Source organism: Engraulis encrasicolus, chromosome 20 (assembly GCF_034702125.1).
Source record: "Engraulis encrasicolus isolate BLACKSEA-1 chromosome 20, IST_EnEncr_1.0, whole genome shotgun sequence".
NCBI lineage: Eukaryota > Metazoa > Chordata > Actinopteri > Clupeiformes > Engraulidae > Engraulis > Engraulis encrasicolus.
This window is the reverse complement of record NC_085876.1, coordinates 51917111-51938453: the sequence shown is the minus strand read 5'-3', so window position 1 is coordinate 51938453 and position 21343 is coordinate 51917111. Positions and strand designations below refer to the sequence as shown.

At 45.4% G+C, this 21343-nt stretch overlaps 1 protein-coding gene across 2 annotated transcripts; it reads right to left on the bottom strand.

Moving 5' to 3' along the window:
* Positions 1-2091: 2091 nt before the first annotated feature.
* Positions 2092-16670, bottom strand: LOC134436737 (reticulon-4-interacting protein 1 homolog, mitochondrial-like). 2 transcript variants are annotated; one of them, XM_063186081.1, is made up of 10 exons: positions 16061-16670; positions 15720-15871; positions 15111-15179; positions 14301-14425; positions 13437-13485; positions 12662-12798; positions 11371-11554; positions 9939-10031; positions 5157-5502; positions 2092-3754 (listed from the first exon to the last, which is right to left on the bottom strand). In XM_063186081.1, exons 1-10 carry the CDS (start codon positions 16335-16337, stop codon positions 3219-3221), a joined length of 1968 nt encoding a protein of 655 aa, XP_063042151.1. In that variant the 5' UTR covers positions 16338-16670; the 3' UTR covers positions 2092-3218. The 2 variants fall into 2 exon arrangements, with proteins under 2 accessions (XP_063042151.1, XP_063042152.1); XM_063186082.1 differs by having other exon boundaries at positions 2092-3751.
* Positions 16671-21343: the final 4673 nt, after the last annotated feature.

Here is a 21343-nt window from a genome sequence, read left to right as displayed (position 1 = left end):
CCCCCGCACTATCCGATTGCTGTTATACATTAATAATCAGGGTGTTTTTAGACACACACAGCACTACGGATCTAAGGTAACCAGGGTCATGTGGTCAAACCGTGAAGCCCGTTTTCTATTACTGGAAGTGCTGCATTTTCTCAAACTCTTCCGCTTTATTTTTTTTCAGGAGGACAACAATATGACAGACACCATGTGATGCTGAATACATTTAACCAGAGCAAGCTGAATCAGAGGTGGAGCTTTGAGCTGCTGTGACAAGCAAAACCTGTGGTCTTCTGTGGAGCAGCTGTGTGAAAGAAGATGGATTGTAGCTTCACTACACGGCCCACAGACTCCTACTCTCACAGCCACACCACAGGGCCCATAGGCTCAGACATGCAGCTGCATCACAGGGCCCATAGGCTCAGACATGCAGCTGCATCACAGGGCCCATAGGCTCAGACTTGCAGCTGCATCACAGGGCCCATAGACTTTGTGCTGCAGTGTGAGTCCACAAAGACTCATACAGTGCATGCCACTGCACCGTGGAGCCCATAAACTCATACATGCAGCCTCACCGTGGACTCTTTGAACCTGGTCATGCAGCTGCACCGTGGAGCCCGTAGTCCCTGTCATGCAGCTGCACCGTGGGGCCAGTTGTCCCTGTTGTGCAGCTGCACCGTGGGGCCCACAGCATCCAAAACGGCAATATTGAAAAAGCAGACATCCCGTTGGCCCTAAGCACTCACCAGCCTTCAACATAAATACGTACCTCACACTGAAATTGTACATACAAGAGGACATTGGACAGAGGACTCAGGATAGAAGGGCGTTCTGCTGAGCATTTGAGCAGAACGGAGGACTTGATCTCTTCACATGGAAGATTTTGTACAGTCATCAACCTGTGATGGTTTCCTGTTTCACAAGCTCTCTCTATATACTGTATGTAATTGACTTCTAGTTACTGTTAATATGTCCATTATTTACTACATATGAACTGAGATTGCCTTTATATTCTTCACTCTGTAGATTTGAGGATTCATGTAATTATAGAGTATATGGCAGTATTCTCTTCATTGGAGAGGATGCACATACACACTGTAAAGAACAAAGGGCAAAAGAGATACCAAACTTTTCAATGACTTCTATTTTTACTTTTCTATCTATATTGTCTAAAAACACACCTTCTTGATTTTAAGACTGTTGACTTTGTTTGATGTAATAAATGTGCAATTGCTGCTATGTCTGCTTTGGAATGAACTTGTTCATGACATGAAACTATAACACTAACAAGTCACACAAAGACATACCATGAGATCCCATGATTTTATTGCATTTACTAATACACCACATGGGCAAATACACATGGACACGTTCAGGTGTCATACACACACACACAGGCACACAGACACACACCAGGGTGGGCCCTTCACCTATGAGGTCAGAATAAAGACCTAAAGCTTGTTTGATCTGGTCTGAGACTATGGAGTCGTTGGGATTGGAAAGATAGTTTTCTTGAGGTAGGCAGAGGTTTCGTGTGTGTGTGTGTGTGTATCCAAGCAAACATACGCTTAACACAGTCAAACAGCAGTTACATCTTTGAAGACAATATTAATAGAGAAAGAGATATGTGTGTGTGTCACAGAAGCAGAGAGAATGAGGGACGTGAGAAAGGGAAAGAACCTGCGATACCTAAACCCATGCTGAGCCATGTCTTTATGAAGGATGATAACTGAAGGACAACTGAAAGAGCAGTGCGGGGGCAGGTGACAGTGGAAGTGTGTGCTCACCTGTCAGCTACACTATACCGTGTGTGTGAGAGAGAAAGAGAGAATGTTTGTGTGGGTGGGTGAGAGCCGGGGTGTGCATGAGAGAAGGTAAGAGACCTCCATGGCCTCTCACAACTCTGTATGTGTGAGACAACTGGAGTGGACAGAAACATCTTTCATCTCGGCAACTGTCTGTCCTTACTGTACATGTAGGCCTGTGTGCGTGTGCGTGTGTGTGTGTGTGTGTGTGCGTGCGTGCGTGCGTGCGTGCGTGCGTGCCTTCCCCATGAATATCCCCTTGTTATGTAGTGGTGCTGTACACCTGCACACTTTCCTTGTGTACCCTCTGTCACCGTCACCAGAGTTTACTTAGTCCCAGTAGCACATACATATGTTATCTGTCATGTCTACACATAGGTTTTTGATGTTATCAAAGAGGCCGCTGCGCACAAGAATCCCAAAATGCTGCGTGGCTAGGTGTTTAAGTCCCGTTGGAGCAGTTGTAGTGGGTGGTTAGAGCCAGTTTTCTCGTCAGCTGGATATTGCAGCGGTTTCTGTGGTTTCTGTACTTACCTGACTCCATTCTGGGATAGCTATCTTAACGGGTGTACATCAGAATCATTTTATATGTAAATTGAGTTATATCAGTTATGTCATGGCAATCACACATGAGCATACTAAAGAATTCCGAGCGACTTGACAATATCTTCTCCTGAATGGTGTCATTGACAGTAAACCGTCTGAGAAAGTGGACAATATTACCAGCCGACAAGACAACAGGTCAGGGGCGGAGCACTGGCATTGTGATGGGGGGGCGGGAGATGTGTCAGAGGCCTCCGTCTGACATATGGCGTGCTGGAGTCTGCCATAGTAATGGGCTATAAATAACGTCTGGTCATTAAATATAATAGAAGAGTTCTGATGCAAAACCCCCTAACTCCATTTCTGAAGACCTGCACTTCTATATTTTTAGAGAACCCCATTGTTGGTTTGGTTTACATTCATGTACTTGATAATACATATAAATAGTTATATTACATAAATAAAATAAAAAATATGCAATTTTTATAGCTTTGTATTAAATAAAAATGAATTAAGATTATTTTCTGAAAAGGCACTTAGGGGGTTTTGCATCTGAACTCAGTTGATAAATACTGAGTTTGCTGTTCAGCATGGAAATGTGCACGTGGGCGTTGGGCCCACGAAATATCGTAAAAGGGGCCCCTGCGAGATGTTTGGCGATCGACCAAGTGGTGAGGCCCGGGGTCCCTGGCCCCTATGCCCTGCCCCCCTGCTCCGCCCCTGCAACAATTTCTTGTCATGCACTGAGCTGGGCTCTAATGGGACTTCTAATGTTAAGCACCTAGCCGTGTAGCCTTTTGGAATTCCTGTCTGCACATGCACCCAATTGTTTGCCACCACGAGAAATGTATGTGGGCTGACCCAGCTACACTGGTAAAGAGCATATTATTCCCGGGTCGGAGTTCCAGTAGTAGTAGTAGTAGTATTGGTGTCATCCGTGGCCTGTTTCGACCCACTGGCAGTGACGTCATTGCTATCGGTGCTTCCTGCCGTGCTCTCGGTGGCTGCTGTGGCCTGAGACGACCCGGATGTATCGACCCGATTATCAGCGCTGGTGTCTGCTGTCGTTATCGAGCCGTCACCCGTCATCGTGCCCTCTGGGCTGGGGACCGCTGGGATCTCTGTGTCTGCTGTGGGTGTGGTGGTGGTGGTGGTAGAGCCCGGCGCTGCCTCTGCACTTGACCCTTCTTCGTCAGAGTCAGAGTCAGAGGAGCTTTCAGATGACGAATCAGACGAACTGTCCGAGGTTGTTGTCGCGGCCTCTGCCTGGTCTCCCTTGGCGGCCTCTGTTTTGTCCCCCATGGCTGCCTCTAGCTTGTCTTTCTCCAGAGCCTCTAAGCTGTCTCCGGCCTCTGCCACCTGGTCTAGCATTACCTCCTGGGTGCTGCGTTCTGGTGCTGCTGCCACTGAAGCTTCTGCTACTGTTGATGACAACAATAATAATAACAACAGTCATGAATTCTAATAATAACTTTATTTGTACATCACAATTCATACAAGACATGCAAGCTCAATGTGATTAACAATTAGTTAAATTCAGTGGTGTAGTCTACTTTTTTGTATATTCGGCATATTTGGGCAGACATATGCGCATATGGTTCCCACACTAGGGGTCGGGGGTCATCTCTAGACAGTCACAGGTGTCGTCATTGCAACATTTAGTGTTCTATATATTTGACCCTGTAAAGTTCATAAGGACTTTGTTAGAATATAAGAAAAATAATAAAAAAAATAATTGTAGGCTATGGTGCAGGGATGGTGTGGTGAAATTGGTCAGTGGCCTGAGAGATCTAAAGGGACCAGATTACACTTCTGGCCTACACAAAAACGCTGAATCACACATGGACATGCTATGTATGAAATTACCCACAAAGGCCATTGGTACCATAGTAGCCTCAATGAGACATACAATTCCATAGTAATCTATATACATGTACATTTACCCTATACACATACTGTATTACTGTATTACTGTAAGTCTAAAAAAATGTTTAGAAATGAAACCTGTAATTCCTGTAATTATTCATTATTATTATTGTGAGTGTAAATTACTTTGACAATATTGAATGCTAGTCTTGAATATACTGAATGCTAGCACATCAAAAGACGAAATGCTTTCGAACACAAGACTCCACGTGATGTGGTGGTAATGTGACAGTAGTAGGTGGGCAAGTGCCAGTCTTATCAGCAGGTGTAACATGAACAGGCCAAGTAACATTAGCCTACTTTATGATACATTTATATACAAAATAGTGAGTTGATGACTCTCTCCAGCTCCCTCAGTAAGTGGAGACGGGTGCCTTCGGGCATACACACCTCTCTCTGTTCATCTTTGAGCTGTCATTCAAACTGTAGGAATGTTTCTAGATTAATAAAAACAAGTCTTTGGTTGACTACAGACATGGAGGCGTCCCTGATAACTGCTTAGATTGCCTTTTTACAGATAATGTGAACATTTTGCCGCACGTGTCATTGTTTTGGTGATCTGTTTTGAATAGCGCACTTGATAATGGAAACCTGTACATTGTGAAAACAACATTCAAGATAATACATATTCCAAGGCTTTGAGTTGGCCATTCGAAATAGGCCCCTGAATAATAATACATTTTAAATGGCCATACGGAAAAGTTGGCCATTTTAGGTGGGTATGTGGAAATCCCTGCTGTTTTCTGGTGGGTATGCGGCATATACCTGCATATCACGTGGACTACACCACTGGTTAGATTAACAACAATTGAAATAAATAAAATAGGTGGATTGAGAAGAAGACAAATATTTGTCAAGGTCAAGGTCAAGGTCAAGGTGATGGCGGCTGTGATGTACCCGAGGTGTCGTCTGCCACATGGGGCCCGCTGGCGGTGGCAACAGCAGGTGTGTGGCTGTGAAGGTGACCCTGCTCTTCAGCCAGGAGTGACGTCACGACAGCAGCAGCAGCAGCAGCAGCAGGGGGATGGACGTCCGACTGTGTGGCCGTCACCGGGGAGGGGCCGTCACCATGGATATGGGGGGAGGAGGAGGAGGGCGGGGAGGTGGAGGATGATTCAGCTTCTTCTTCTTCCGTGGCTGCTACGCTGATGACTGTCTTGCCCCGGGCCTGGCCCGTCTCCACCTTGAGGAAGGCCTCGGGGACCTGGGAGAAGGGGAAGGTGGCCTCCACCACGGGCCGAATCTACAGGGCGAGAGGAGGGACACACAGCACAGCACAGCACAGGACAGAACAGAACATTACATTACACTGCACGCTTCTTTATCCAAAGCGACTTACAGTTATTTAGGTACAGGGTATTGGTTACAGACCCTGGAGCAATGTGGGGTTAGGTGCCTTGCTCAAGTGCACTTCAGCCATGGGTGAAGGTGCTGGTAAGGGTGGGATTTGAACCTGCAAACCTCTGATTTAGAGGCCAGCACTCTAACCATTGAGCCATGGCTGACAGGGCAGGACATCATGTGGGTCACCATTAGGTTATACTGTGTGTGTGTGTGTGTGTGTGTGTGTGTGTGTGTGTGTGTGTGTGTGTGTGCGTGTGCGTGTGCGTGTGCGTGCGTCTTCCCTATTAATCTCCCCTTGTTATGTAGTGGTGCCGTACACCTGCACACTCTTCTTCTCTTTTCTATTTCCTTGTGTGCCCTCTGTCACCGTCACCAGAGTTTACTTAGTCCCAGTAGCGCATACATATGTTATCTGTCATATCTATACATAGGTTTTTGATGTTATCAAATAGGCCGCTGCGCACAAGAATCCCAAAATGCTGCGTGTCCAGAGGCATGGCTATATGGGGGCAAGCAGGGCACTTTCTCTGGGGCACAGGGCCCTCTTGTATGGGTGGTAGGAGCCCTATTGAGAACTTGGCAGGGTGCCTGAGTGTGTGTAGCAGTGTTGCTCCCTCTCCCTCTTATCTAGTGCCCCACAGCAGCAGTGTCCGTCCTCTCCTCTGCTGTCTGCCCCACCCTGTGCGTGTGTGCGCATGCGTGTGTGTGTGTGTGTGTGTGTGTGTGTGTGTGTGTGTGTGTGTGTGTGTGTGTGTGTGTGTGTGTGCATAAGCTCATCCTGGGCATTGCTTGTTGCTATGCATTCTGCCCTACAAAGGAAAAGTGCAGTAACTACACGTTTGATCAAAATCAAGTTTAGCCTGAATATGGTCTTCATGACACCTCCTTTATCTTGTGATAAAGTCTTCTGGTCATGTACAGTAAACGCAATATCCAATATACCCATAGTATGTACTTTGAAGGGCTTTATCTCAGTTGCAGTATCGCTGTAGTTAGTGCACTTTGCCTTTGTAGGACATAATTGCTAGGTGAGGGGAAACATGAAAAATAGAAATTCTAAGATTTATTTGCTGTAAGTGCCATGTGTGCATGGCTTTGTGTGTGGTACAGTGTTCACGCTAGAATTCTTACTGGCCGGACAAGTGGCTGGCTGTATTGCAGAATACCAGACATTTGGAATATTTAACGGACCTTCCCTCATATTAGCCAAACACACACTCACTAATAGGTCAAAGTGGCTAGTAAATTTGTCTTTTCTACCAGCAAAACTTAAGATTCACTGGCATTTGGCCAATTGGCTGGTGTTAATTTAGAGCCCTGCTTGTAGGCTATGCACGGGGAGCAAACGCGCGCTCTCTTTCACACACCCGACAGCTCGACTGAAAGAGGGAAAAAAACAGCCAGCCAACGTGCTGCGCGCAGATCTAGCCTAAGTTATTGACTCAAAACAGCAAACCCGAAGAGGATTTCCCTACTCAAATTGGGTAACGAGGTGATGACTGTAATGGTAGTGCAGTAACGGCAACAACGCTACTGAAATTTGAACTGAATTGCGTTGTGTTCCTGCGCTCTCAAAAACGTACAACGCTCTTTATGTGGCCGTGTGAGTTACATCCACTATAAGAAAAAGAAAAAAAGAAAAATGGCCGGTGATGAAAAAAGTTATAAAGCCCTGCATGTGCTTTCACTGGGACTTCTCATGTGCACATCGTTCTCTGAAATGTTTCATTTGAAAGTGATTCCATGCTGCGATGCTGCGCATGCCATAGCATTGAGTCCCAAACAGTTAGGCTTGACTTCGCGACTGGGCATAAAACGGCAAATGCAATGCCCTTTGTTGTGTTCACTGATAGGCTATATTGGTAACATAACAAAAACAGAATTGTTCCTCGACGGCAGCAGCAGTCAGCGTGAGTCAAGTGATTGGGAATCATAACATGATTGGGGACCACGACGTGGGGGATGAGAGCGCATGCAACACTGTTGCGTGCTGTTTATAACACGTTAATTTACATAGGCTATTCACAATTTCAGCTTTGTTCAGTTTCATATGTTCAGTTTCATATTACTGGTGTTTTGTAACATTTAGTATTTAAAATGAGCTAATATTATTTACTGATTGTAATCATTTTGTGTCGGACATTTTGGCCGGTCACATTTTAATTTGCCGGTCATTCATGAATTTGCCAATGTCCGGCCACAGCAGGCTAACGTGAACCTTGGTGTGGTATATACAGGGGTTAGACAAAATAATGGAAACACCTGTCATTTTAGAGGGGGACGTTTCATGGCTCAGCCTGCTGGCCAATCTTCATTAATTGGACATTGAACCAGAACAGCTGTGGTTTTATGTTTTTTTGGATACAGTCCGAGTTAGCACCCAAACATCCCTTTTAGAGAGTTCAGACAGCTTCCTCTTGCAGCCACAGTTAATCCTGTTGGATGTGGTTCATCCTTCTTGATGGTATGCAGACATTACCTTGTATACCGTGGCTCTTGAAACATCACAAAGACTTGCTGTTTTTAGAACTCTGAAATGTCACCCATAGTGTTGTGTGAATTCACCTTTGGCTAAGGCCCGCCCTAAAGTGCTTTTTGACCAATCACAGCGCAGCAAAAGGACGACCTCGGACAAACCTCGGACAGTTTTGACAGCGCTCCATTGAACTCAATGCTGAAATCGCATGTTTTCAAGTAGTTAGCCAAATACGGTCGTATTATTAAAATATGATTGGAAATGTGCCTGGGGTATTTGTGACAAATGTGCAAGTTTCCCCGCGATGTAACAGGTGGTAATCACTTTCCTCTTTACCTAAAACCGGACTAATATTACTAGCAGCTGGATAGTCTGCCTTGAAGGGTCTCGGCAGCCTCACACTCGACTAGAAAGCACACGGATCAAAAACATACTTTGTGTGCTCCGATCATGACACCATCTCATTCATGTCCCTTTTCAGTAAGGTTGTAAGCAAACCACGAACCTGTTTCAGAGTAGGATTTTGGATTTCTGACCTAATTAATGAAGAAACACCGCTAGCAAAGTTAACTAAGCTTATCGGTCACGGCAGGAGTGTTTTGACTAGCAGCTGATGGACGTGACTTTGTTAAGCTAGGCCTACTGAAGATATAAACGCCAAATGTTAATGTTACACATTGCTGTGGTAGCTTTGAAGATGACTACAGCCATTAAGTTGTGTGATTTCGTTTTCCTCTAGCAAGTTTGAGTCAGGGCTCAAAAGATATGCGAGCTCAGCTTACCATGGTGCTGGTTACAATGCCTATCGATACCCATAGAAGAGCCCATAACAGCTGTGATGCATCGCATGACCGTTCAGAAAATAAATACTTATATTCACAATACTATGAATGCGTTTTTTATTTATTATGAGTGAATAACTGCTGCGATTTGCAGTCACTGCATAAATCACGTTGATATCTCAGCATTGAAAGTTTATCTGTCCGACCTAGCAACTGTAACTAAAGAGGGCGGGGCTTAGCCAAAGGCGAATTGCAAAATTGTAAGCAAAACTGTGCTCTTACCCTGCTAATTGAATCTTCACACTTCACTGTACTGGTGCAATGTGCAATTTATAAAGATCAGCCAACAGGCTGGCCCACTTGAGCCATGAAACTTTTCACTCTAAAATGACAGGTGTTTCCATTATTTTGTCTCACCCCTGTATACAAAAGGCAGATGGGTAGAAGCTTATTTTGAGCTTATTTTGAGAATGTCTGCTTGCATGCGTGTGATATATTTCCCAATAAGTCAAAGTTACAGCATATCTTTATTTGATCTGTGTGTGTGTGTGTGTGTGTGTGTGTGTGTGTGTGTGTGTGTGTGTGTGTGTGTGTGTGTGTGTGTGTGTGTGTTTATGTGTGTGTTTGTTCATTCCCTGGAACATAGGTCTGTAGGCTTGTTATTCTTTCAGGCCAGGCTAGTGCAGATCACATTTTGCATGTTCCCAATTAAATACAGAAAAGTATGCCAGATTGCTTGGCTGACTGCAGACAACAGACAGTGCACAGAGCATACCATTGAACTAGATTCAGCTGAGTCATAACAGTTATCTACCATGATGACGCAACAGAGACAAGTGGGCCAGTGTGGCACACCAGTTTCTCTGGAAGCCTTTGTGTATGTGCGTGTGTGTGTGTGTGTGTGTGTGCGCGTGTGTGTGTGTGTGTGTGTGTGTGTGTGTGTGTGTGTGTGCGTGCGTGCGTGCGTGCGTGCGTGCGTGCGTGCGTGCGTGCGTGCGTGCGTGCGTGCGTGCGTGCGTGCGTGCGTGCGTGTGTGTGTGCGCGTGCGTGCGTGCGTGCGTGCGTGCGTGTGCTTACCTTTCCAGAGGATACCAATTCACCAATTCGATCCAGTGCTACCCCATCGGGTACATAAAATGCCCAGCGGTAAAACACTCCTTTCGTAACACTCTGAAAGAGGGGTTTGTGGCACAGAGAGAGAGAGAGAGAGGGGGGTGGGGGGGGGGGGGGGGGGGGGGGGGGGGGTGGGGGGGGGGGGGGGGGGGGGGGGGGGGGGGGGGGGGGGGGGGGGGGGGGGGGGGGGTTGTTGTATTGTTATTGTAATAAAATACTTGAGAATCTAAATCTCTAGCGCAGGGTGCAAAAACACCAATGCTACAGAAAAGAAAATAGCTAAGGAGTCTGACAAGGAACAAACAAAGGTGGCAGATGCTGTGTGAACTGCTTGACGATGCATATCTCACGGTCACATTTAAAACACATACATAATATGGATACTTATAAAAAGCAATTCCTGTTTTGTAGTTCTGTGAACAAGCAAGAACTACAGTATCAAGAATAGCTAATAAGGAAATGAAAGCAATGTATGTCGGACAAACTCAGAATACCTCATTTGGACAATGATAAAATAGGTTTGCTGTAAGACACATTGTTGGCAAAACCTTAAAGTCTTCATGCACAATGTTCAGGAAGGTTGCCAAATGTGACCGATGATTTCCAGCCCGACAAATAATCAAAATCCGCCTGGTGGCACTAATACCCGTCCAATTTCAACTAAATTCTATTGATTTCTACTGTATGCTCACACATCTATAAAAAAAAACCCCGCCCAGTATGTTTTAGTTTGTTTTACCCACAGATGGATTGCCTGGTTAACACCAAACGATCTCACAAGTGAGATAGACTGGAGGCTACCTATGTAATTATTCGTAGGAAAAGGTGTGGTTTATTGGGCTTAACGAATGTGTCATTTGGCATGAACATAGTCCATAGCCAATCATGTCAGTTGTATATATTTTTTTTTAAACTGCAGTCGTCGCCTTTCCATCCCTCCCTGCTCTCTGATTGGAGCCCAAGATCTGGAACCCTCGCTGAGGGTTATAAACCACGCAGATAGGAATGATGGTGCAAAGCAGCATGGGATTTCCCAGGCTAACAGATGGCCATCCTAAACAACCACACTGGGCTGAAAACCTGGGCTGAAAACTCTTTGTCAGTTTTAGTATGTAGCAGTATGGTGACCAAGGACCCAGATTCCAAAAACAGGTTTGGGATCAAAGTGAAAGTCCTATTTTTGCCAATGTGACAGAGCACACAGTACAAGCAAATAAATTGCATTTATGCCTAATATGATGAAAGGAGGCAACCCAACAGGTGTATACATGAGTGGTATGCGAAAGACAGGAATATGAGTATGTGTGTGTGTGTGTGTGTGTGTGTGTGTGTGTGTGTGTGTGTGTGTGTGTGTGTGTGTGTGTGTGTGTGTGTGTGTGTGTGTGTGTGTCCGTACCCGGATGGCTTTGTCGTGTAGGGTCAAGCCTGACCTCATGACCCCGTCCACCAGGCCCAAGGCGTCGGTGTTGCGAAGCAGAGGTGACACCAAGGTGACGAACTTTGACCCCGCCCAGGGCTTCAACAGGTCCATGGCCCAGCTCTCGGTCTCACCGCCCACGTTGTCCAGGATCAGATCAAACCTGTCACACACACACACACACACACACACACACACACACACACACACACACACACACACACACACACACACACACACACACACACACACACACACACACACACACACACACACACACACAATATAGGCCAAAAGTTTGGACGCACCTTCTCATTCAATGCTTTCTCTATTTACAGTACATTGAAAATTTTCCCGTAGGAAGGGCATCAAAACTGTGCATGGACACATAGAAATAAATGCTTAACAAAAAAGTCTATTATAGCCGTTGTGCAACAGCGATGCCAGTTGTCTATCCACATGACGTCAACACGGTACAACTGATGGTTCAACACATTTCAACAAGCTTATTTATGTTCTATTTTCAAGTAAAAACCCAGAGTCAGTCAAGTCAGTCTTAATTGAGCACAAAAAAACTCCAATAACTCCCTGTAGAACTAGAATAAAGACATTTAAACCTTGTTTTAAGCATTTGCCAGTACAAGAACTTTTACAAACATTTTTTTGATCTGATGTTATAACGCTTGGTCTACAGCCAGTTACTTGAAGAAGTCACATGTGTTGGAAGGAATCTGTGGCAGGGTTTTTCACTTCTACTTTTACTTTTATACTACTGTTCCACCTAAATAACCTACAACGTAAGACCAAGTTACTCCTTCTCAGATCCTTATCAGAAGCCAATCTTGCTTGTATTGGCAAATGCCTAAAATATTTAAAATGTCTTAAAGATTAGTTATACAATTCTAATGAATCATTGGATGAGTTTTGTGTTCATTTAAGACTTACTTGACTGACTGGGTGTTTTTAGTTCAACGTGGTGGACAAAAAAATAAGCTTACTGAAACATGTCGTGGGACCATCAGCTGTGCCGTATTGACGTCAGGTAGATAGACAGCTGATATCACTGTTGGACACCTGCTCATATTTTTCCATTAAGCACATACTTCTACATGTGTTCATACACAGTTCTGATGCCCTCACAGAGAATCTACAATTTACGATGTTACTATATATGTACAGCATATCATTTCATGCTGCTATGGCAAGAAAAGTAACACTAATGCAGCGCTGGCCACTGCAGGAAACTACAGTAGAAACAGACAACACACACTTTTGCAGCGTGCCGAGTTGGGAGGCCGCGTCCCCAGCTGTGCAGTCGATGACATCATCGGCTCCGAGCTCCTTGACCAGGCCAACACCTTCCTGGAAGCAGGTAGCTGTAACATGACCACCCCAGGCCTTCAGAAGCTGGCACACACACACACACACACACACACACACACACACACACACACACGCACACGCACACACGCACACGCACACGTGCCCAGGGAGACAGAAGCATGTGATATGCAGACACAGAGACGTGCATATAGTCTATGATCAGTGCTAAGGACACAGTGTATTAAATGAAACTTCCTAAAATATATCAGCCAAATAGAATCTGAATGATGGTTCTTGAAACTAAATATAACACAACGTGCAAAGACAGGATATATGCTACTGAGATATGTCATATCCAAGAATGTTACCTGCCAAAGTGGCTAGTGAGACTAAAAATCATTACTAGCCACGGCTAAGTTCTACCCATTTTTGGCTGGTGCCAATGTCAAGCCCTGACGCACACAAAAAATGTACAAGGTGAGGCCATCATGAAGTATGGGGGTGTGCTACCAAACAGATGGGCATGCTTGTGTTTTCAAGTGGATACTGTTCATCTCCAACACCTTAGCTGGCTGTCTGTCTGTCTCTCTGACTGCTAGGTGACTCACCCTAGTGAAATATTTAGTTTCCTGTATGTGTGTGTGTGTGTGTGTGTGTGTGTGTGTGTGTGTGTGTGTGTGTGTGTGTGTGTGTGTGTGTGTGTGTGTGTGTGTGTGTCACACCTGTATGGCCAAAGTGCCTACTCCTCCTGATGCCCCATGGACTAATATCCTAAAGAGTACAAAAACAAGAACAGAATCACACTCTAGACTCTTGCCATACTTATCCATCCAGCAGCAGCCACATCACGACACGTCACTTTGGACATTCATGGGTAAGCGGTTAGGGCGTCAGACTTGTAGCCCAAAGGTTGCCGGTTCGACTCCCGACCCGCCAGGTTGGTGGGGGGAGTAATTAACCAGTGCTGTCCCCCATCCTCCTCCATGACTGAGCTACCCTGAGCTTGGTACCGTCCCGCCACACTGCTCCCTTGGGGCGCCATTGGGGGCAGCCCCCTTGCATGGGTTAGGCATAAAGGCAATTTCGTTGTGTGTTGTGTGCACTTGTGTGCCGTGTCACAATGACAATGGGAGTTGGAGTTTCCCAGGTGGGCTTTCACTCTAACTAACACATACTGAGCCTTCACAACATATTGCACAGAGAAAATTAAAAAGTGCTAATCTTTAAAAATACCAACGTGGCCCCCGTATAAAAGTATCACCAGTGCTGCAATACTACACACAATGATGTCTTCTCACACGCACGCGCACACACACCTCTTTGTGGTGGCTCAGGGGGTAAGGCAGCCCATGGGAAACCCAAAAGTTGCAGGTTCGAGCCTCGCTGCCTGACCCCATCGATGTGTCCTTGAGCAAGATACTTAACCCCAAGTTGCTCCTGGTAGCAGTGCCCCTGTGTGGAAGCCACTGCCACAGGTGTATGAATGTCAGTGTGAATGGGTGAATGTGAGGCATACAATGCAAAGTGCTTTAAGTGCTCAAAGGAGTGGAAAGGCGCTATATAAATGCAGTCCATTTACCATTTACCTCTTTTTGGAGCAGTTCTCACTGTGTAATCCCCCGGTGTTGACCAGAGCTGACCAGGCTGTGCCAGCCACATAGGGGATAGATGCTGCCTCAACGTGACTCAATGACTTTGGTTTCAGAGACACCTGAAAAACACACGCGTATGTGCATAAACACAACCAAATAGCACTTAAAGTGATACTGTCCCATTTTTGGAAATAAGCTTATTTTACACCTCCCCTTGAGTTAAATAATAGGGTTTTACCGTTCTTCTATAATTTCAACCGTTCTCTGGGTATGGCAGTGCAAAATTTACCTCCAAGCTAGCATTTAACATTGAGTCCTATGAGACCAGTTAGCCCCCAGCTGGTCTCATAGGAGTCAATGTTAACAGCTGGCATGAAGGTAAAATTTGCACTGCAAATTGCACTGAAAGTACAGGAGAATGGTAAACCCCTATTATCTAACTCAAGGGGAGGTGTAAAATAACCTTATTTCCAAAAATGGGACAGTATCACTTTAAATGTAGTCAAATAAGATCTGATATCCATGTATGTAGTTGAAAAATTCCATTGTCTAAGTACTGAAAGTGGGAAAAACAAATTCCAGACATCTGTGTCCGCAGTCTTGCACTTTCCCTTCAGGTATTTCTGATAGATTTGGTGATTTTCATCTTGAATGGATGTGTTAATAGGCCTGTTTTGTGTGTGTGTGTGTGTGTGTGTGTGTGTGTGTGTGTGTGTGTGTGTGTGTGTGTGTGTGTGTGTGTGTGTGTGTGTGTGTGTGTGCGTGCATGCGTGCGTGCGTGCGTGGTAGTATGCACATACTTACATCACTTCCATTCAGAAGAATATAATCTGCCAGACTTCCTTGTTGCCATGGAGGAACTGATGCCCATACCTGTAATTCAATTCAATTCAGTTTATTGGGACTATATTCAATTAAAACACAAGTGTGTTTCCATTTAATGCATTGTACCAGAGTTAGCGTTAGGCTAATTTGCATCTGTAGTCCCTGACAGGACATTAAATCTAAAAATGAAATAAAATAAAATAAAAGAATAAAGTAAAGCCATCATCAACATATGAATACACATAATAATAATAAACAAATCACTCATATAGCAAGTCCCCATGATCTGGTCCATTTGCTGAGGTTAGACTCTATGCTGTCTTTCAGATCGGAATGATTGTGGAAAGCAGCATGAGGTTTCCCAGGCTAACATGACCTGTGGTGTATGTGTGGTCATATAGAATGCCTACCTTGCTGTACACAGTAGGCCTAATTGTATCATTATGGAGGTTTTCCTGGAGAGGGCTTCTCACCCGTGGAATGTAGAAGAGACACCCTCTGTGTGTGTGTGTGTGTGTGTGTGTGTGTGTGTGTGTGTGTGTGTGTGTGTGTGTGTGTGTGTGTGTGTGTGTGTGTGTGTGTGTGTACCTCATCTCCTTCTTGCACATGCTTCACCCCAGAGCCGCACTGAAGGACCACACCCGACACATCCCTGCCGAGCACCAGAGGGAACTCAACCCCGTCCTGCAGCAGCGTCCGCGGGTCCCTCCTCAGGCGCAACACCCCTGCGCCATACCCGCCTGTAACAACCACCATAAGCACATCATTACGCACACGTGCCATTATTTGTCATGAGGATTTACAAAACATAGCCTACTGTTAATCAAGTCATCAATGCCTAATGTTTGTGTAGGCCTACTCCAGATATTTTTATACACCACGAAGACGATTGCATGACACTACAGATAAGGTATGTGCGCTCCCCTTACCGCGCATTGCAATGTCCAGTGGATTCAAGCCAACAGCATGAACTTGAAGGACGACGTCGTGTGCAAAGTTAACACCTGGCGCTGGGTAGTTTTCAGACAAGGTCAGCACATCATTTGTTGTACCGTACTGATTGATCACCCACGCGCGCATCGAAGCGCCATGATAGCTCTTTGCAACTGAACGACTTATTACTTTTCCCACATCAACCCTTAGATTGCTGTTGAACTTCAAAAAGTTCACGACTGGAGGTCGGAGCCAACGTTGACATGCCAACATTTTCGAGACTGCGAGAAAGAATTGTCAGGTGCAACGTTTATTTTAAAGTAACGACAACGTGGCAAGGACAAGGCACATTAGAAACTCCCAAACCCCAAAGAGGCTACTGACTGACAGCTTGGACCTGCAAGTTAGCCTCAACTCGCGGCATGTTCTTTTTCGATTTCAACAAGCGAGCATGTGGGCTATGCTACAAACTAGCGTTATACAACGCACTGGGTATCATACACGGTTCAGGCAATACTGTTACAAGTTATAAGTTAACGTTAACGGCAGAGTAGCATCTACTGGTTGTTAGCGTTATGGAGTTATGTCACTGACATACAACACACCCCCGAGGATCATCAGGAATCATAACAGAATCTACCCTCTGACCTTGTCAAAACCAACCAATAGCAGTGCATCTCGGGGTAGCTAACCAATCACATCACATCAAACCTCTTAAAGAGCCCTTGCCTGCGCAGCTGACAGAACAGAATGTGCTATGTGAACTTACTGAGTTTCAATGGCTGGATCTCAAATGGCGCACTTGTGCACTCCGGGCACTATGTTTCAGTGCGTAACTAACTAATACCAGAGAGGATTTATAGAGGTAGAAAGGCTATGCTAATACGGCATACGCACTGAAACCTGAACACTGAAGTGCACAAGTGCGCAGTTTGAGATTCAGCCTCATAGTGGTAGTGGTGGTATACTACACAGCGCGTGCCACTTTGAGCATGTACACATTCACTTTGAATTAATGGACTGTCTCAGATAAATGTGAACATACAGTGATTATGAAACCACCCCCCCCCTCTCTGTGTGTCTAGGTCTAATCTGATCATTTTAATACATTTTTGTCACCTGCCGCATAGCTGTCCCCATAGTAAGGTAGGCCTACAATGTCAATAGGCTATACTGTTATTAAAATGTTAAAGCACGATGCACAAGTCTAATATCCCTTGGAAAAGTATTGCTGCATCAGAGCCAATTCAAGCAGATACGGTATATTACCACGTAGCCTAGACGTGTGGCCATTCATATGAAATTGTGTGTGTGTGTGTGTGTGCGTGTGCGTGTGTGTGTGCGTGTGCGTGTACATGTGCGTACGTGTGTCCCACTTGTTTCTCCCTGTCCTGTTTTCAGTTCCCTCTTCCGTCCCAGTAGACACATGACAGCATCATCCGAGGCAGCAGCTCTTTTAACTGATCTGGTTTCCGGGTCCCTCGGCTTCAGGAGGGCCCACGCACAGCACAACGCGCCAGACGGAGGCCTCTCTTCAGGGCTGGACTGGCCATCTGGCATAGCGGGCATTTTCCGGTGGGCCCCGCACCCTCGTGGGCCCCTATTTTCAGAAATGTAAAATATATATGAATTGTTTATTATCACGATTTTTTTACATTTCTGAAAATAGCTCTGCTCAATAAAGACGCTTTTGCACACCTCTATAGCTGGGCAGGTGCGTAGGATGTTATCCCAGCGGGGTTGTCAGTCAAGTGCAAAGAAATCCCGCACACTGTCCATTCCACCAACAAACTTTAAAACAACGTTTCGGTCATCCGACCCTCTTCAGGTAAAGTTATCTAGTAACCTAGTAACTTAACCTGAAGAAGGTCGGATGACCGAAACGTTGTATTAAAGTTTGTTGGTGGAATGGACAGTGTGCGGGATTTCTTTGCACTTGACTGAAAATAGCTCTGCGCCGCCAATTTTGAGGGGCCCCTTCAAGCCAAAAGTGCCCGGGCCCGGTTTCCGGGTCCCTCTGCTTCAGAAGGGCCCACGCACAACACAGCCAGCGTGCCAGTCGGAGGCCTCTCTGTGCCCTACTAGAAGTTACCAGTGTTACCTCATGAGATAGTCCCAGAGCCTCCCCCTTCCCGCTCTTCCTCTGTGCCTCATCCGCTTCCCACTCAGAGAGGGGAAGTCAACTCAAAACACAACTGCTGCATGTCGCCCACCCACTCTACTCCCGCCACCCACTCTACTCCCGCCTAGCCTGGCTCTCGCGAGACCCCTAGTGCTTCGTGCATCTTCGTTACACTTCGTGAGCTCGCACAGAGCCAGGTTAACTCCCGCCACCCACTCGTTTTAAATAATCAGGACAGTCTCTCTCCCTCCTTCTCTCTCTCTCTCTCTCTCTCTCTCTCTCTCTCTCTCTCTCCCTCCTTCTCTCTCTCTCTCTCTCTCTCTTTCGCTCTCTCTGTCTGTCTGTCTGTCTCTCTCTCTCTCTGTCTGTCTGTCTGTCTGTCTGTCTGTCTGTCTCTCTCTCTCTCTCTCTCTCTCTCTCTCTCTCTCTCTCTCTGGATGCGCACACAGACAGACAGACAGACAGACAGACAGACACACACACACACACACACACACACACACACACACACACACACACACACACACACACACACACACACACACACACACACACACACACACCTCTAGCAGTACCATGGGCATCCTTAAGGGGGTGCTCTAATCTGTGCCCTGTGGTGTTGTCAAATATGATAAGGAATACTAAAAGAAGCTCAGTACAGACAAACAATAACTTGTGAACAGACACACACATGCACACATGGATAGGTAGAGAGAGAGAGAGAGAGAGAGAGAGAGAGAGAGAGAGAGAGAGAGAGAGAGAGAGAGAGAGAGAGAGAGAGAGAGAGAGAGAGAGAGAGGGCAAATGAGAGATTTTAGAGCTTTTTATTTACTCGCGCAGCAACTTTAAGTCAGTAGCCTACTTTTCCCTAACTAACTCAGAACCATAATGCTCACATCCCAGTCATTTTTACCCAGGCCCTAAAGTCCATGTTTGACCCACGCTGACGATACAGATCCTGCTGCTACATGGTAGGGCTAGAGATGGTCGCTCCTTAGATACCATCTCTGGTAGGGCCCCTCTACTGTTATTGCAAAGCCTTTTGGCTAAGCACACTGTTATCTTTCTCTCTGGTGAGTGGTCACTATGTATTAACCCAGTCATGTGTCTCCACAGTCTGCACAGTACATTCTACAGTGTAACAGTAACGCAACACTTAGGCGATTTAACATCTTCTAGACTAGCAGGGGTGGGGAACCTTTTTAATTCGAGGGGCCACTTCAAAATTTGTCCAAGGGCCATATAAAAGTCCTCCAAGGCCGTATTATGAACACAGACCAGGATTTCCCCCTGCACTTTAGGCCTATATTGAAGGAAGCCACCTTCCCATAGACCCAACCTTTTCTAGGTCCCCTGAAATACAACTTCATTGTATTGCAAATGTGATTTTTAAGATTCCTTTACAAAACATGTATTTCATTTGAAGCTGCAAAACATTGGCTTTATAATGGACAAGACGGCACCAAGGGCCTCAAGACATAGGTTCTCCGCCCCTGTTGTAGAGTCTGTTTGGGCCCAGAGCACTCTCTAAAAGTTGCATTAAGATTGAAATGTGTACTGTGTGGAGGGGAGACTTCAAAAAGTCGCCTAAATAGGCTACTTAACAGTTCTTAACTGGGTGCTGAATCCCACAAAAACTTGAATGAATAAATGAAGCGAAGGACAGCACTCTTCAGATTTCTTCTTTGTTTATTCGCCCACGAACGTTTCGGGCAGAGCCCTTCTTCAGCGTGTAATGGCGTTTGGGCAAACGCCATTACACGCTGAAGAAGGGCTCTGCCCGAAACGTTCGTGGGCGAATAAACAAAGAAGAAATCTGAAGAGTGCTGTCCTTCGCTTCATTTATTCATACTGTGTGGAGGGGCCATCATTAGCTGCCCAGGAACAGTCCCAGATTAGGGTGGTAATAATATAATAAAATACCATCCCGCGAAGGGTGTGGTGTTTAAAATACCAGAAAATACCATACCATGAAACTTGAATGTCTCTTTGTACTTGTCCTTTGTTTACATGACATTGACAGTAGAACTTGACTAGACATTGAAATTTGCATTGGTTCACCGATATGCAGTCCACACACAGGAAAATGAACAGGATATTCACCTTCGGGACTGCGCTGCCCAAATACAGAAGCTATTGCAACTGGCCACGGACAGTGTGGTACTGCCGGATAGGGCAAAGAGCAAATAATGCACGCACGCACACACACACACACACACACACACACACTCTCTCTCTCTCTCTCTCTCTCTCTCTCTCTCTCTCTCTCTCTCTCTCTCTCTCTCTCTCTCTCTCTGCCTCAGATGTACCACCTCGTCAGCTAGTGGCAAGCTCACAAGTTCAAAATTATAAAAAAGATGTCATTGTGTGGTAATACACCCTTTCCCCTTCTACCTAAACGTTGATCGATGCTCTAATTATAGGGTGCGTGTCCTCTTTATAACCACAGTAAATGTCATGAAAAAATAAATGTTACAGTGCATCTGTCATTCACTCTGTACATTTTTGTGGGAAAAAAATCATTGAGGTGCAGCAACTCTGTTACATCACATTAAGCTGCTGCTTTTATCCAAAGCGATTAACAATTAAATGAATAAACTATACGTAGGTACAGGGTATTGGTTACAGTCCCAGGAAGCAATGTGGGGTTAGTTGCCTTGCCATACGTTCTGCAGATGAAAGAGTAGTTATGCACATTCCTCCTACTGGTAATGGTGGGATTCAAACCTGCAACCCCCGCTGATCTAACTCCACCTCCTCTTAATCGGTTTGGTTTTGGGGGATTTGAATGCACTGTATGTCTCTGTTGGCCTTTTATTGGTTTATTTGTCTGAATGTATGTATGGACTTGTGGGCAATTTCATCTGGCTTGCAATGTATGACATGCGTAAACTGATATCCACCTTACAGTAATTTCCTTCGGGATAAATAAATCCTCGTCCTCATAAATTCCTTGTTTCTTTACTTTTTTTATTCCAGCTTCTTGTTCGATTGGTCCATCTACTAGGCTGCAGAGAAAATTACAAAAGTTGACAAAAAGAAAAGTTGTATTTGAATAGGACACATCCTGTTCCTTCACAGTAAGTAGGCTCCAGGCCTAAAAATATAGATGCACAAATGATATGCCATCTGCCAAATATAAGCGGAAATTGTAAAT

Excerpts from the sequence above, each read along its gene's own strand:
- LOC134436737 (XM_063186081.1), bottom strand. The coding sequence starts at position 16,337 with ATGTTGGCATGTCAACGTTGGCTCCGACCTCCAGTCGTGAACTTTTTG. Across the intron at positions 15,872-16,060 it reads ACTGGACATTGCAATGCGCG|GCGGGTATGGCGCAGGGGTG; the intron begins GTAAGGGGAGCG and ends TGGTTGTTACAG. Across the intron at positions 15,180-15,719 it reads ATGTGCAAGAAGGAGATGAG|GTATGGGCATCAGTTCCTCC; the intron begins GTACACACACAC and ends ATTGAATTACAG.